At 38.6% G+C, this 16707-nt stretch overlaps 1 protein-coding gene across 2 annotated transcripts in view; it reads right to left on the bottom strand.

Annotated features, from left to right (window-relative positions):
* Positions 1 to 4666: 4666 nt before the first annotated feature.
* Positions 4667 to 16707, bottom strand: part of MAP3K7CL (MAP3K7 C-terminal like) — a 32794-nt gene continuing 20753 nt past the window's right edge. For both annotated transcript variants that reach the window (XM_015645879.3, XM_033518058.1), the window contains one exon: positions 4667 to 7377. In XM_015645879.3, coding sequence (XP_015501365.1) covers positions 7197 to 7377 — 181 coding nt within the window. In that variant the 3' untranslated portion in view covers positions 4667 to 7196. The remainder of the gene's footprint in view (positions 7378 to 16707) is intronic.

Below are 16707 nucleotides of genomic sequence, written 5' to 3'. Positions count from 1 at the left end.
CATATTTGACTCATAGTTATTATACCATTAAATAAGCACAGCAAAGTGCCTGCAGTCGGTCAGTACTGTCTAAAGCTATATAGGCCAGATTTCTAAGCATATAAATCCAACTGAACTCCAAAGGTAGTTTGAACAAACAGAGATTTTATTATATAATCGATAGAATCATAGAATGGTTTGGGTTGAAGGGACCTCAAAGATCATTAAATTCCACTCCCCTTGGGCAGGCACCTTCCACTAGATGTGGTTTCTCTAAGTTCTGTATAACCTTCCCTTGAACACTTCCAGGGAAGGGGCAGCCAAGCTTCTCTGGGCTATCTGTGCCAGGGTCTCACAACACTCACAAAGAAGTATTTTTTTCCAAAAATCTAACCTAAACCTACCCTCTTTCAGTTTCAGTAATAATTTTTAATTACAGCTCTCTCAGCTTTTGTAGGACACCAGAACTCTTTTAACTTGGGTGTTCCTGTTAGGTGCTGTTCAGTGTTAGGTATTGTTGAAAACTACACCTCCACTGAAGTATCTCTAGTATTTTAAAAATATTGGATATTGATCTTTGGGTAGTTTCAGTGTGATCAGATAGTGGTAAATTTGTACACTGACCTTTGCCTAGTTATATAAAAATTATTTGCTATAAACAAATAAATAAAGCTCCACTTGGACAAACATAATTGGATGTTTTCTTAGGTATCTCTGCTTTATAATAATAATGTCCCATTACCCACCAGAGGGAGCTCAGTCAAATGTAAGGGACTGTTCCACCAACCACCAATGTAAATTACTGAGAGCTATTTGAAGGGTTATAAATAGATTTAAACACAATTTTAGCAGTTAGTACATAGCTGGATGTAATTTATATTAGCTGGGAACTGTAATGTGGGTGGTTTGGGGTTTTTTTGCTTGAAAGAATACTCCTTTTTTTGAAATTATTTCAAAAAGAAGTGTTTGCATTCTTGCCACAGATAATTTCATCAGGAAGTACTTCTTCATATGTGAGTAACTGGCTTTTATTTTCACAGATATGGAGGGAACACCTGAATAAGTCTATTATTTAGAACATCATACATAGGAGTATGTCTGAATGTGGGTCTGTCTTCCATGAACATTAGCATTTGTATTTTTTTGTACTGACATCTAAGGAGTAAACATATATACTGATGTACTTGCAGACCAGGAAGAAAAAAGGGTCTGACCACAAGACAATCAAGGTTCTTAGCAGGTAATGTTAAATGATGCATTTACTTCTGACTGCTTAAAAATGTTCAGAGTGGTTGGCTTATTTGAGCTGTCCACCCACAGCAGAGAAATGTGGGTCAAAGACCCAGGCTGGGGAGAACACTGTGATGAAATGGCTGTGGAGAAGTCTGTGGCCACAAGACAATCGGGGCTGTGCACTGAGGTTTGTCATACACATGTAAGAAAGTTACAAGGCAGAGGTGAAACTTTTCAATCAGGGAACATCACACTGTTGCTATTCCTTCATGTGGGAAACTGGGGATTTAGTTCCTGAAAGTACCAAATGCGTGCAGTGAAAGCAGCAAAAGACCATTAGTGGGGCTGCAGTTATTTTAGTACTGAAGTGCTCTTGCTTCAGTGCATTTTTTACTCTACACAGGCTATTTACCAAGGTTTTATTTATCTTTAATGCAAATACAGCAGTTGGCATAGAATTGGGCTCAATTACCCTTATGGGACCCTCCCAACTCAAGATTTTCTATGATTTCATGATTAGCAGAATAGTCATATCCTGATACTTGTTATTCCTCTTTCTGTAGAAGAACCATCTGCAATGCTCTGACATCTGTATCACATCTTAACTCTGTTAATTCTAGACAGAGTTGACAAAAACATAACCTTACTGAAGTGAATATTTCAGTACAAAATTTTAGTGTAAACTAGACTTGGAAAAGTGTTGGGACACATCCAAACAAAATGCTGAGCTTCTTAATGCTGAGCTAAGGGCAACAGGCTATGCATTCTCTTGGTGCGAGCCATAAGCAGCCAGAAAGCAAGCAGTTAAGGCAACAGCTCGCTCACCAGTTCCTTTTCCTGGCTGTACCTACTTCCTTTCCATCATTTACAGTTCTCATATCACTTAACTCATTCTGAGCACCCAAAGCACAGTTTGGCATCTGGCTGCACATTTGTTACATCAGCACACACATCCTCATTTTGTTTCCCTAATTCCTGTATTAAAATTTAGTCTAAGATTCAGACAAATAACAAAATCCACAGACCACCTATTCTCATATTTTCTAACCATTTCATGGAAACCAAGCATGTCTCACAGCAGGCACCTGCAGGCTGGTAGAATTCCTTGCTGTCACATACCAGCACCGAACCACAAAACATCATATGTAGCATTTGGAAACCACCTTGAGCACATGGTGATCATCAGACCATGTCATAAGATCGTCAGACAGCTGGATCTGAGCTCTAGACTGACGCTACTTACTCAGTGGGGATGGATTGTGGTCAGGGGAATTAAAGGAACTGAGGTTTAGAAGGGGGAACTGATAATTGGTGTGTATAAAAGCAGAGTGACTCATATGCTAAATCTTGTGCTTTCTACAGCATAAACCATGCAGTGGAGGAAGCCTGGGTTGAAGATAACAGTGATTTGTGAATGGTTGTAATCTTTCATTCATATGAGTAACACATGACATTACTTGTTAGGAGCACTGAAGAACCTAGAGGTGACTGGCACTGTCCCAAGCAAGGTAGATTTTTCATTCTTAGAAAATAATCTACTTTGAATTTGAAGTGTCAACCTCACAGTTTTGGTGTGCATCTTAAAGACCATCTTGATAACTCCCAGTTTAACATTGCAAAACCAAGCCACTCAGTGGAGGAAATGGTGAGGTCGAGGCTGCCCCTCCAGCTCTGCTTTGCTACCTTCCCCTCCCTCTGTAATGTGCACCATGGTGCAGTCATGCAGTCAGTGTCTGGTCTTGTCCCAGAAAAGTACATCAAGATGGACAGCAGAACCCAGATTTTTGGTACTTGTTCAGCCTTAGTCTTTCATTGCTGCACGTCTTCCAGGCCTGTCATGAAGACAGTTCATAGTTCCATGATAGGTTTTCCAAGGATATTTATCACCATATCATCCATGCATGTGCATGCTATGACATTCCACCAGGCGGGAGAAGATCCTCAGAACTGTGGGTGCACAGGTATAGCTGTGGGAGTATGAAGGTGGGAGAAAAAAGTCATGGCAGCACCCAGGTTTTGTTAACTCTCTTCACAATCCTGCTCAACAGGCCCAGTGCTCTTCCTGTTACATCACTGCCTGGACCAAACTTCCTTTCCCTGCAGCCCTGTTCTTCCACCATTTCACATTTTGTACCCCCACAGAAAGAGAGGCAAGTCTCCTCCAGACAAGAATCCCAGTTCCTTTAGACACTTCCACTTTGTGCATTGATCAAGAGAAGAATTTTAGGTAGGGAAAAACACCAAGTGGCTTCATGATTATTACTGTGACTAGCTCATTTCTGCAAGGTGTCCTGTGACTGGAGATGAAGCAGCAAAGGCTCATGTGGCAGAGCTCCCCAACCACACAGCCCAAAGGCAGGCTGAGAACACCTCTCTGTCCCACCTGTCCCCACTGTTAACAGCGTGTAATCCTCACAAAGGCCTAGATGGCAATAAAGCCTCTGGGGAAAGGTGACACACTTCCAAAGACCATTAATTCACAAAAACAGACAAAACAGAGGTAATCTTGAAAAGGGAAACATTTTTTTTTAAAAAGGCATTGAACTCAAACAGCTCCTCATCTTCCAGACTTTCCAAGTGTCAAGTCACCCTTGGCTCTGGCTGTTTCAAGACCGCATGAGTCATATCCTTTTTAACTGGAAGCCTTAAACTGAGTTTGTTCAGCATTCTTTATGATGGAAGAAAGTTAGTTAGCAATGATAGAAGTGGAAAGCACAGGTCTTGTTTTTATTTTAAACCCATGTACTTCACTGCTTCTTAAGTGGTTTGAAGCAAATGCATTTACCATGGTGGTGGCATGCTTACTTTTTCTAAGCTGAATAACCTGGATAACAGCAAGAAATACACTTTGTAATACAGCTGCAGCTCTCACAGGTTGTAATCACATGCTATAAAAGTGAACCTTTCATTGGTACTTGATTTCAAAAACTGGTTTCTAAATTCTTGGGTGAAATACAATGTAAAACCTTCTTTGAAATAATTGTATAAAACTTGTTTTTATAGTGTGATACATACAACAGGACCCAACATACAAACCACTTCAACCAGGACATAGATCATATTGTCTATGTGAAAAATACAGGATCGGTATGATAAATGCTTTGAATGCTTGAAATTAAGCTAAAAAACTTAATTTCAGCTATTTAGTCAGTAGAGCTCCACTATCTAGAGAAAAACTCAGCATGTCAAAACTGGAGAGTTACTGAATGTGAAAATATTTCTCATTATTATGCCCTTGATAAACAAATCAAGAGATGGATGATAGATACAGCAGTCATCTCTCAGAAGGTTGTTCCAGCTACCTTTGCTCTTTTCAACACCTGGATGATTTTCTGCATTATGTTGACTATGCTACATTTTAATTTAACTTGTCTATGAATATTTTTTGAAAATTCCACTTCTGTACCTTCTTGCCTTTGAATCCCACTTCCCCAAGCATTTTTTCTCATAAAAATAGTTTTCAAGAGATACTTTTAATTTTTCTTCCTTGGTATTTCTTTATCAGTTTTACTCAATTGTATTGCAATACAATTTCTCTGAGTCCCTTCTCTCAGGCACATGAGCATGCATGCAGGCAAACATGTTGATACAAGACTGTTATTTTTACTTTCACCATAACTAAAAGCAGGAGGAAAATTTGATTGCACATAGCTACAGTCCAAGTTGAATATAAATCTTTGACTTAAATTAGTTTGGGATGGTTTAAGAATTTCATATTTATCCAGGCTGGTAGGCTGGACCACACCAAAAATTTGGTGTCTGCACATCTGTAAAATATTTCTTGAATTCTTCTACACTGGTCAGTGCCTACAGGTTAGGAAAAACATACTCCCTAACTATTCTCAAAGTACTGATTGTCACAAATGAAACCCAGCTTTCCTTCTCTACCTGACTGTGGCCCTCCCTCAGGTTTTTCTCCCAGCATATGGTCTGTAATTTTCCTGATATCTAAAGCATAGAGACTGCACTTATATAGAAAATTTCAAGGTGAACACAGTTATTTGTAAGTAAATAAGTAAGTAAGTAAAGGTCTGCTGTCTGATCCATTTTGCATCCAAAGCCAGTCTGTCAATAAACTAATTTTATGTACTTATGTACTTTATATGGTTTTCAATTAATTCACTGAAATTTTCTGATTGGATGATGTTTTCAAGGCTAGATGGAAAAACCTTTGACCAAAATGACAAACCGTTTTAAAATGAGAATTGTCTTGTTCAAAACACATAAACACAAGCAAAAAAAAAGTACATTCTAGGTTCTGTGGTGGTCTGTGCTCAGAGTAAAGCTCTGATTTCTCTTTAAGTTGTTTCCCATCAGTTGAAAACTCAAACAAGGCTTTTCCAGCATTTCCAGGCCCGATATTCCAAGTGGTTTTTATTAACTATGGGGTTTTTCCCTCTTCAACTCCCACAAGGTACAGTGCAAACTGCATCCTCGGATAATAAGGAAAGAGGAATAATAGAGTGTTACACTGCTCAGGGAGCATCCCAGCAGGAAGCACATGCCTCAAGAGTGGTGATTTCCCGGGTACAGCAGGAAGAGTGCCAAGTTTGGATGCTGATGCTGCCCTGGTGGCTCAGGAAGAGAAGTGGAAACAAGGTTGTCCTCTCCTACTACCTCTTCATGCTGTCCTGCTGCAGTGCCAGGTGCTTGGAGTAACGCAGAGCCAGTTTTCCCACCTGTGCTGCAGGGAATACTGTAGGCAATTAGCACAGAAAAATTACAGGCAGCTTGCAATTATTTTTTTTGTCCCCTTTGCTGCCAGGAATTGTTCTGATAAACATGAAATCCCATTTTCATGATAGATTAATGATAATAATCAAAGCTAAGTCCTGGTGCAAATCTTAAGTTCATAATTTCAATTACTAAGACACATTTCAGTACTAATAACATACTAAGTTGAATTCCAAGCTCATGAAGATGTAACAAGCTGCATCTGTCAAACAGAGTTTAAAATACAAGGTGATTTGAGAACATTCAGAATATAAAAGGGCTTTTCTACATCCACTTTTAATGAAAAAACTGCTGTATGAATAGAAATAGAAGTATAATGAAGATTTTTAAGTTGATCTAAGAAAATAAAGGGATAAATAGAGCAAGTGAAACTGACATTTTACTTCCCAGTTGTTTGTGTATCACAGAACTCCTGTCCCTACTTACAGCCTTTTATGTTTCAAAATAGACCAGAAAATAAGAACAAAAGATCCTCACAATAATTTCACTGACATAATCTCAGTTGAAACTATGATGGAACTATGATTCTTACATTAATTTTTCATTTCTTGCATGCCAAAAAGTACACTAAAAAGACACTCAAGTAATCTTTACACTTGAGGAAGAAAAATTTGATCTCTTCTGTTTCCCTTTAATTTTATAACTTGCAAATTATCACTGGCAGTGCACTTTTTTGATAAAAAAATATTTTGTAACTTCAATTTTTAATGTGCAGTTTTTCAGATTTTATACAACAGTGTGACGTTGACATGAAGTATAGTTTTTACTAGTGAGGAGATCTGCTTCAAGATAACTTCCAAACACTTTAGGCATGAGGAAAATAATTTAAAAAGAATTCACTGGACTAAAATTAACATATATCTATTCCATATATTAACATCATCCCTGCCGTATGCTTTAGTATGATCCAAATTTCCAACACAGAGACTATTTATATAATTTTCTAGTGTGTCCATATCTTCTTAAATTGGAAGAAATATGTTTAGAAAAGAAACATGATCCACTAGAACATATAATGGGGATAGATTAACTTCAATTACATTACTTGAAATAAAACATCTATTATATAATGGATGAAATATCCATTATAATACGCTACTGGGTGGCAAGCATTAAATCAAATATAGACTTCTACATACTCTGTATCTGTAGTAAAGTGTTGTAACATATTAAACAGATCTTTATTTTAAAATCTCTTTCCAGCACAGGACCAATCCTGTATGAACTGCCTCACATGAGCTAGTTGGGAGTTATGAGGAACCCTGTCTTTTTTGGTACTGTATCCTGAGCTTTTCCAGTTGCTCCACGCACTGCGTCTGGGCCAGCTTCAGTGTTCGGTTCTCCTCTGTCAGTTCTGCATACTCCTTAGCCAGCTGAGCAGCATCCATGCTTTCTTTTTCCACTTGTTCCAGTCTGGCAATCAGCTCCTTTCTGACGATTATGAAAAAAACCCCAAATATTAAAAATAGCAGTTGGCAAAAATTTGTTGTCATGTGTTAGGTCAAAGATGGGCTGTGGGTTGTTAACTTATTTTTATTACTTGAATTTGTGTGAAACAAGGACCTACAGAATTAATTTTTAGGAGTCCTGTTTTCCCCTTTAAAAGACTATGCTTCCAAAATCTTGGATAGGTTTGCTATTCAGTGACCAAGCCTGAAAAATACTGTGTTCATATGTCTGTGTTTGGGACTGTTCAGCAGAAGAGAAGACTTTGTGGAGACCTTAGACCACCTTCCAGTACCAAAAGAGGTTCCAACAGAGCTGGAGAGGGACTCTTGACACAGGTGACAATACAAGGGAATGGCTTTAAACTGAAAGAGAGCAGGAAATGGGATATTGGGAAGAAATTCTTCCCTATGAGGGTGTTGAGGCCCTGGCACAGGTTGCCCAGAACCTGTGACTGCCCCATCCCTGGAAGTATTCAAGGCCAGGTTGGATGGGGCTTGGAGCAACCTGGTCTAGTGGAAGCTGTCCCTGTCAATGGCAGGGGGTGGAACTGGATGAGCTTTAAGGTCCCTCCCAATCCAAACTATTCTATTGATTGTATGATTCTGTGATCTCTAACTTCAGTAGGAGTTGAGCACACAGTTCACAGTGGAGAATCAAGTTCCTGGAGATGACTTGCTAATACTTTGACAGAACAATAACAACTTATTTTTCTCTTAATACCAGATATCATTGAAAGAGAGCAAGGTGTTTTTGTTTGGTTGGTTAGATTTATCAGTAAGTTCTGTGAAGTGAGCCTGGTTTCCTTTTCTCTACTACAAACAAATCCAGCAAGTAGTAGACACTGAACTGCATATATTGTTTCTATAATGTGTTTAAGCTCAGACCTTAGCCCTGTTGCTGAGGAAAAGTGATATAGATGCAAACCTGACCCCTCCTGGTCCTCTTAAGTACAGACACAAGAGGATTTAAGCTGTTACTTCTTTTGGATGGAGTCACAGTGCCCTGTATTCCCAGAGCTGGCCAGGAGCTGGAGTTTCCCATATAGTATCAACCAAAATTACCTCAGCATAAGTTAAGACAAAAGAGATTTTAAAACACTGAAGGCATGAGTAACTCACAGAGTACCTAATTGTTCTCCCCTTTGTAACTCACTAGGCTAGCTTGGCCTCTGAGGTTTTTTTTCCCTTTAAGCCAAAATTCACCCGTTACAGGAAGCCTCTTCTAAAAGATTCTTTTGATCATTCTGTCTCAGAGATTAGTTAATCTTCTAACTGTTCATAGCCCTGTGACATAATTTCTCACTCATGTCAAAACAATGCTTGTAGATCATCAGCAGGAAGTTATTAATGCCTTCATAGTGGATAGATTTCACTGCAGTCCTTAAGGGAGCCCACTTGTCAGGCTAGACCAGTGCTTTCAGACAGGAAATGCCTACAGATCAGGAATTCTATTCCCACAGGTCAGAGTATTCACAAAAAGATAACATTTCTGTGTTTGCTGATAACTTATGTTACTTGTAGCTGACAAGCTCCCACTTAGAACTGCAAAACTGTAAGTCTGGCTTTTGAAAAACAATTCTGTGTGGCCCTCTTTAAGAATCAGTCTGACTTTCCTCTGTCTTTACTGCAGCTTTCAGTGATAGCAGAGTTTGTCCATGGTTTAGTTGACTGTTTACAGTCATAGTTGCTGCAGTTAAAGGAGTCACAAGTTAGAAGAGACACTTTGGTACAGCCATTTCTACCAGCTGTGCTTCCCATAGATTTAAAAAAAAAAAAAAAAAGAAAAAAAAAGAAAGAAAAAAAAGACAGTTGTCAGCTTTTTCAGAATTTTTAAAATCAGCCAAAGAGGCAGCATATAGGCATCCTCCTATATGATATCTTTGTTTTATACTACTGAGGTAATGCAGAGCAGCTATGCTGCAGCAAAGCCTCTTATTTTTCCTTTCACCAGGTGACAGGTACATTCAGCCAGGCCTTTGAGAGGAAACATCAAGAGGGTATTTTTGCTCGGTAAATTCTGTTTACATTTAACACAATATAGCTGTACAAGTTTTAAACACATCAAGCCACTAATAGGTTCATTTCTCTGTGGTTGGGCCATTGTAGATAAACCAGTTTTCAAAGAAGTCAAGACAATCTTGCTAGACAGCTCTTATTCATGGGCCAGAGGCCATGGAGAAGTGATTTAATGTGAGAAATACATTCAGGGACAATGAGGTTTTACAACTCCAGATGCTTGTTTTTGGGTTTTTTTTTTGTTTGTTTGTTTGGTTTGGTTTTTGTTTTTCAGTCTCCCTGGACTTCCTCTGAAAGGCTCTTATCTCTGGAGACCAAATGAGAACTTCTGCAATACTTCTTTGCAATTATTCTCTGGTGCAATGTTGGACTGAAGGGCTAAATTAAGCTCTTTCAAATTACTGTTTCAAAAACTCTTAAATCTGAAGTGTCCAAACAAATTAATTCAGAATCATTCTTCCTTACTTTTCTTACATTGATGAGTAATTACAGCCTTCTTAAATGGGAGATACAATGAACACACCACTAGGAAATCAGCATCTTAAAAGCAGCAAACCTTTTCTGTGGGAACTTTCAGGAATGGTACTGACTATCCTGGATTTGAGCCAGGAGAGGCACAGACAAACAACGTGCAAGCTCAGACAGTTCTAGTAATGAAGGTCAGTCCTGATTTGATGACATTCTGTGCTGGCATAGCTTTCATGCTGCTCTCCAGTAATATTCAAGCAGCACAGATAACTTCCCTCTCCTCTCCCCAGAATTTAGCTTTGCTATCAAACAAATTATAAGTGCATTAAAATCAAAATATACTCATTGCTGTAGTCCACACTCTTGAACCTCCCTCACAGAAAGTAGTTTCCTTGCACTGAGGTAGTAAAATTGCCCACTTCTGAGTCAGCAGAACCTACTTAGTCCCTTCCCATCAGGATCCACACCTGTTTACGGGATAGGGTGATGTTTCAGGCTAATACTGTCAGCCTGCCACAGATCTAAAATTAGAGTACCAGGGAATTGCTAAATGTTATGAATGGTGTAGTTTACTGAGCTCACAAAAGGATGAGGACAGTAACTATCATTTACATCTGATCTAATCCAAGATTTGAACTTAGTTGTCAGAGGTTAAAGAACACCATACTAAGCTCTTGCACCATCTAGACTTTGTTGTGGATGCTTAATAAATACATGTAGCACTGTGTAATCTGTGTTTTCTGTTAATGGTTACTCCAGGTTTAAATATTAACAGTATTGATAAGGTATTTTCTAAACTGAGTTGCTCAAAGCTTTGAGACAATCTGTAACATGCACTTGAAGTGTTCTTTTTTGGGGAGGGCAACATTAGTGATTTGCATCATAAACCAATAAACTACAAGCAGGAGAAAAACACAGCATGGTTTAAGGAAATTATTTCTCTTGTTCTGGCCTTAATGACTAAACATGCAGAGAACAGAGCTCCTCAACACTCATATTCACAAGGAAGAAATATAAAGAAAAGTGACAGACTAAGCAGATAAATCTGTCTGGAGATAAGTGTATTTAGAGTTGGACTGAACGCAAGGTAAACAGTTTCCAAAATACAAAGAATCAGATTTTCCTTTCCCCCGTTATGAACAAGTTATTCAGGATCATGCATCTGTGGCAGTAAAGTATCTTCCCAACAACTGGTCTGTACTGGTGGCCATAAGGTCATTTCCTCTTCCCACATTTGGCATGTCTTTCCCATCAGGGGGAATTATGAGACTGTGTAAGGTAACTGCTGTCTGAGGAGATTGTCCTTGCATGTTTGAAGTCACCTAACTAATTCAACAACAACACCATTAAAGGCGTTAAATTCTGCTTTAATGTAAATGAAAATGTGTCTCAGATACCAACACATAAATCATCATAGAATGATAGAACAGTTTGAGTTGGAAATGACCTTCCAAAGGCAAGAACATTTCTTCTAGAAGAGGAGGTCTTTCTGTATTAGAAAAGCTGTAATTTAATTTCTAGTATTTGGCAAGTAACATATATTTTGCATATATGCGAGATGATGAAGAAAAAGGTCTCAAATGGGAAAATTATTGAGCTAAAATGCTGCCTTTAAGGTTTACACCAATCCTTTTCTGAAGTAGCTGGAAGTCTGGAAACTACTTGTCTTCACAGTGTTGGGAAAGACACTCAAGAAGCTGTACCTGGAGAAATCCTCTGGTCTAAAAAGCATAGAAACAGTCATATGGTCATGAGAGCAAGCTAAAACATATGAAAGGTTCCCACAAAATGAAGCAGACATCTCCACTGCATGTCATTTGCCAAGAAGGCCATTGGGATCCTGGATTTTATCACCAACAGCGTGTCCAGCAGGATCAGGGCAGTCAGTGACTATTCCCCTGTGCTGGGCACTGCTGAGGCCACACCTCGAGTCCTGAGTCCAGTTCTGGGTCTTTCACTACTAGAGAGACATTGAGGGGCTAGAGTGTGTCCAGAGAAAGGAACGGAACTGGGGAAGTGTCTGGAGCACCACAGCAGCTGAAGGAGCTGGAGGGGCTCAGCCTGGAGAAAAGAAGGATCAGGGGGACCTTTTCACTCTCCACAACTCCCTGACAGGAGCATGTAGCCAGGTGGAGGTTGGGCTCTGCTCCCAGGGAACAAGGGACAAGAAAAGAGGAAACAGCCTCAGGTTGTCCCAGGGGAGGTTCAGATTAGATATCAGGAAAACTTTTTAATTGAAAGGTTTGTCAAGCACTGGAATAGGCTGCCCAGGGAAGTGGTTGAGTCACCATCCCTGGAGGTATTAAAAAAACATGTAGAGGTGGCACTCGAGGACACAGTTTAATGGTGAACAGGGAGGTGGTGCTGGGTTGGTGGTTGGACTTGATAATCCTAAAGGGATTTTCCAGTCTTAACAATTCTATGATTCTATGTCTAATGTGTAAAAGAAGGAAAAGAAATCATATCCATGGCCAAGAAAATGAGTGATCCTAAACCAGGTGGTAATCAAATGATATTTTCTGTAGAGTTATATTAAAATTGTCTGGAGGAGGAAAAAGAGATAACCATCCAGTGCTAAGAATATAAGATACAGCTAGCAACCATGGCAACTCTAATATTTAACTACATAATCCAGGGTCATTATCTAGTAATAGCAATATAACAAGTGCTCAAAATAACCAGCCATCTCATCCCTTTCACCCAAAGTTAGATACCCAAAACCATCTGTTATGGAAATACGTGTGTGTTTCTGGAACATAAATTAAATTACATTCTGTGCCCTAAATGTGGTGTGTTCTTGCTTCCACACCCTTTCCTTTATTTTCAATCATGTCTCCCATTCCAGAGCGGTTTTTTCCCTTGTACTATGTATTTCTGGCATAAATGTGAAGTCTGAGTGAAGATAGCAAACAAAGCTAGGATTAAATTAGAAAAAAAATCTACCCAATGTTCTTTAAAATTCTTGTTTATTTTTTTTTTCTTGAGTAACCTCTTTTCCCATCCTTATTTGTTTTGTCCTTTGATTTTCCCTTTTTTGAAAACGCAACCTCTTTTTCTCTCTCACATTTCCCATTTTCCTGTGAAATATTTGTCATCTCTCCTACTGCCAACCTAGTACATTCTCTTGCCATCTATATTGCACAAAAGAATAAAAGTAAATAAGCTTTGTTTTTGCCTTGATGAAAATCCACCCTTGTCATTTCATTTCACTGACTTTTTGCTTTGGCATACTCAATGCTCACATTACACGTAAAGATGAGCAGAAATAAAAGCCTTTGAAAAGTTGTAAGATTCAATGTTTTTCACTATTGTTAATACAATGTTTTACAGCTTTCTCTTTCTTATAAAATGATATAAAAATATACCTGCATATATTATTTTATGTTTGGTTACACTGAACTTTGGAGGTTGGAAATAAAATTGTTCAAAGTAGAATTAACTCTATTCCCTTTTTTTTTTTTTTTTTTTTTTTCTTTCTCTAAATAGCTCTAATACCTGTACAGGGTTACAGGGTAACATTTCTTCCTCCTAGCCAACAAATAGAAAATATTTGCTCAATCAATTTTCTGCTTTTTTTTCTGTCAGTCATATCCCTCAGCATTGTGTGTACTATCAGCAGGCACCATAGGTGCAGAAACTGACAGGTGAGACTTGTCATTGGAATGACACAGGTGAATTGATCTGTGGAAAGAAGTTGGGAGCACTGGCAAGGATACCATCCAACAGCACTTATGATCACCTTTGGTAAAAATGTACATTGAAAAACATTATAAAATCTGTTTGTTCCCATTACAAGGGATGGACTTAATCATTGTCCATTTTATCAAAATAATATCTAAGGGAAATAGACAATAGATAGCAGGTGTAGCAGACAATTGGAAATCTTCGTTTACATACATTCAAGTTCAAATGTAGAAGAAGACACCTACAGCAGGGGCAAATTTTAGAAAATTCCAAACTCCATATTTTCAATTTGTTCGTAATTGGTTTTGAGGCTAAAAGCTTGTGCATCTCATCAGACTTTTTAGACAAGTCAAAGCATTCTTCCCTTTTAAAAATGGAATACTCACTACTTCCAGTGATGGGGCAGCCAGGGCTGTCTGGGCAACCATTTCCAGTGTCCCAACATCCTCACAGAGAAGAATTTCTTCTTCATATCCAATCCAAACCTACTCTCTATCAGTTTAAAAGCATTCTGTCTTGTTCTATCTCTACACACCCTTGTAAATAGTCTCTCCATCTTTCTTGCAGGCTCCTTTCAGGTAGTGAAATGCCACAGTTATAAGGTGCATATGTAAGTATATTCATATATAAGTATACACACACATATAAATACATATACATATATATATATATATATATACATATATGTACACACACAATGCAAAACATGCATGCCACACCAGCCATTATAATCCACTCTTCATTCAGTATATGCTAGCCACCAAACTACTTTTAACTCTCTTACTGTAAGTGCTGGGAAAGATTTTACACATAAATCAGTGAACACGAGAGCAAAACTCTCCTTTACTTCTCACTTACTCTTTTGCCTCCACACTTACACTCCCTTTCTATCTAGTTTTAGATAAAAATCAATGCTATCATGTTCAGGTTTGTTTGTTTACGTGTGTGTAAAGTTACATGTGTCCTAATAACTTTCTAATCAACCTTTCAATTTCAACCAAACTTCATGTGGTAAAGAGACCCCAGTTAATTTTGGAGGGTTTAATAAAAACAGACTGCTACAGAAAGGAAGGATATGTAATGGGGGAAGGCATTCTTATGAGACCTGCTCCAAAATACTACAAAACTGGTAACCCTCCTGGAGGAAGGGGTTATAAACAGCCCATATTTGGAGAAAAAGTATCTTCAGTTGGCATTTGCAGCTTGTTAAACCTCAAAATCAGGCAACCACAGTGCACCAGCTTGTAGGAAATTAAACATCTTTGATCCCAGTGCTGTAGGATCACTTTTTCAGATTAAGACACATGGGAGGTATGAAAGTTGCTGCCCTGATATGTCACATTTAGGCATTTCACACTGTACAGCATGTGAACACAAGGCTGCAAATATGTAATTAGAAAGTATATAAAAGTCTCAGTAATACAATTCCATTTGTTGCTTTATACAGCCACTCATAACATATGTTTACTGGGGCATGGAATTCCCAGAACAGGTTCAGTAAAGATGGCAGTGGTGAAAGCTTCCTGACATTGTTTCACTGTTGACATCCACTGGTGGAATGAAGGAAAATGCCAGCCTGAAGCCCTTTAATTCATCCAGGATAAGCACCACTGAGAGGCTGACCTCTGGGTTCAGAGGTTGATTAGGATAGTTGTGAGTTCAGGTAAACAATTTTGTACATCTACCTGCTGTTCTCAAGAAGCAAACCTTGTCTAATTTAGCTAGTACCACAGATTTATAGATAAAAAAAATTGCATTCAAACAGCAACTTTTTTTTTTTAATTCCAGAAAGTGCAAAAATATATGTGAATGTCTCATTTTCATGGGCTCCAAGCATTCTTCATAAATAGGCATAACTGATTCAACATTGTGCCAGTATTAATAATAATGGATTTATATTAGTGGACTCTAAAACTCAAATGATTGAAGGCTACCTTTGGTGTTTATACAACTAAAGTCAAGCACTTAATCATTTAATATTTTATATTGCACTTGGTAGAGTAGACAAAGACACGTGGTTGATTGCTAGATACATAGGTAAGCAGCTTACATTAAACAACAAAATTTGAAAAATCATTGCAAATTTAAAAAAATCACTTATCTTCTAATCTTTTTAAAAATACCAATTTCTTTTGATTGGCCAAGTTCAATTAATGGTGAATCAAATGCAAACACTGCAAATATGAATCAAACACAAAATACATTCTCCCATTACATTGGACATCTTCTTTTTAAGCTTTTGTTACAGTCTGTTGGCATCTGTGCCGACAGACACAGTCTGTGGCATGAGTGTCACACAGATCCTTCAGTGAATTTGCAGTGGGAAACTTCAACTAGCTTTGACACTTTAGGCAAAAAGTAACTATGTTGTGCCTATAGCCATCAACCCAAATAAAGATATCTCACTTTCTTACCCTGCATAGCTTGGATTCAGGGAGTTCTTTGGCAGTCCTGTAAGACTACAGGATTTCAACAGTTTCCCTCCCATCATCCTGCTTCTGCAGCTGCAGATTCCCATGTGTCTTGGGTTGCAATGCAAGATGTAATCAGAAGTATGTATTCTATTACCAGCTGTTAAAACCAGGCAGGGCAGTGTTCTTTATCTCTTCCATGACCCATCCTCCCTCCAGTGGGATCTCTTCTGATAATGGGCCATTGAGTCTCATTACATGACTGATAAAATTACATCATCCCATTGTGAGATGCTCCACTCAGTGGGAGGAGCCCAGCATTCCTACCTGGACATAATCTGAGACTTGGAACACCACAAGCAGCCATTTCCACTGGATTCCCAGAGGAAGATCAGACCCATCTCACCATCACTGACCTTCAGAGGTAAACTACACCCTTTCTACAGGATCACTGCTTCAACAGAACCACATCTGTCACTCCAAGAGGACTGTAGCCACCATTTAATCGGACTACTACCAACACCATGACCGACAGGGTGTTAGGTTGTACTCTGACTCTCAGTGGCTTTTTGTACTACTGCATTTTTATTTTAATTTTCCTAATAAAGAACTGTTATTCTTATTCCCATATCTTTGCTTGAGAGCCCCTTGATTTCACAATCATAATAATTCTGAGGGGGGAGATTTTTCCATTTCAAGGGAGGTTTCTGCCTTCCTTAGCAGATGCCTGCCTT

Source organism: Parus major, chromosome 1 (genome assembly GCF_001522545.3).
Source record: "Parus major isolate Abel chromosome 1, Parus_major1.1, whole genome shotgun sequence".
NCBI lineage: Eukaryota > Metazoa > Chordata > Aves > Passeriformes > Paridae > Parus > Parus major.
The sequence above is the reverse complement of the archived record's forward strand: the minus strand, read 5'-3'. Positions and strand labels throughout refer to the sequence as shown.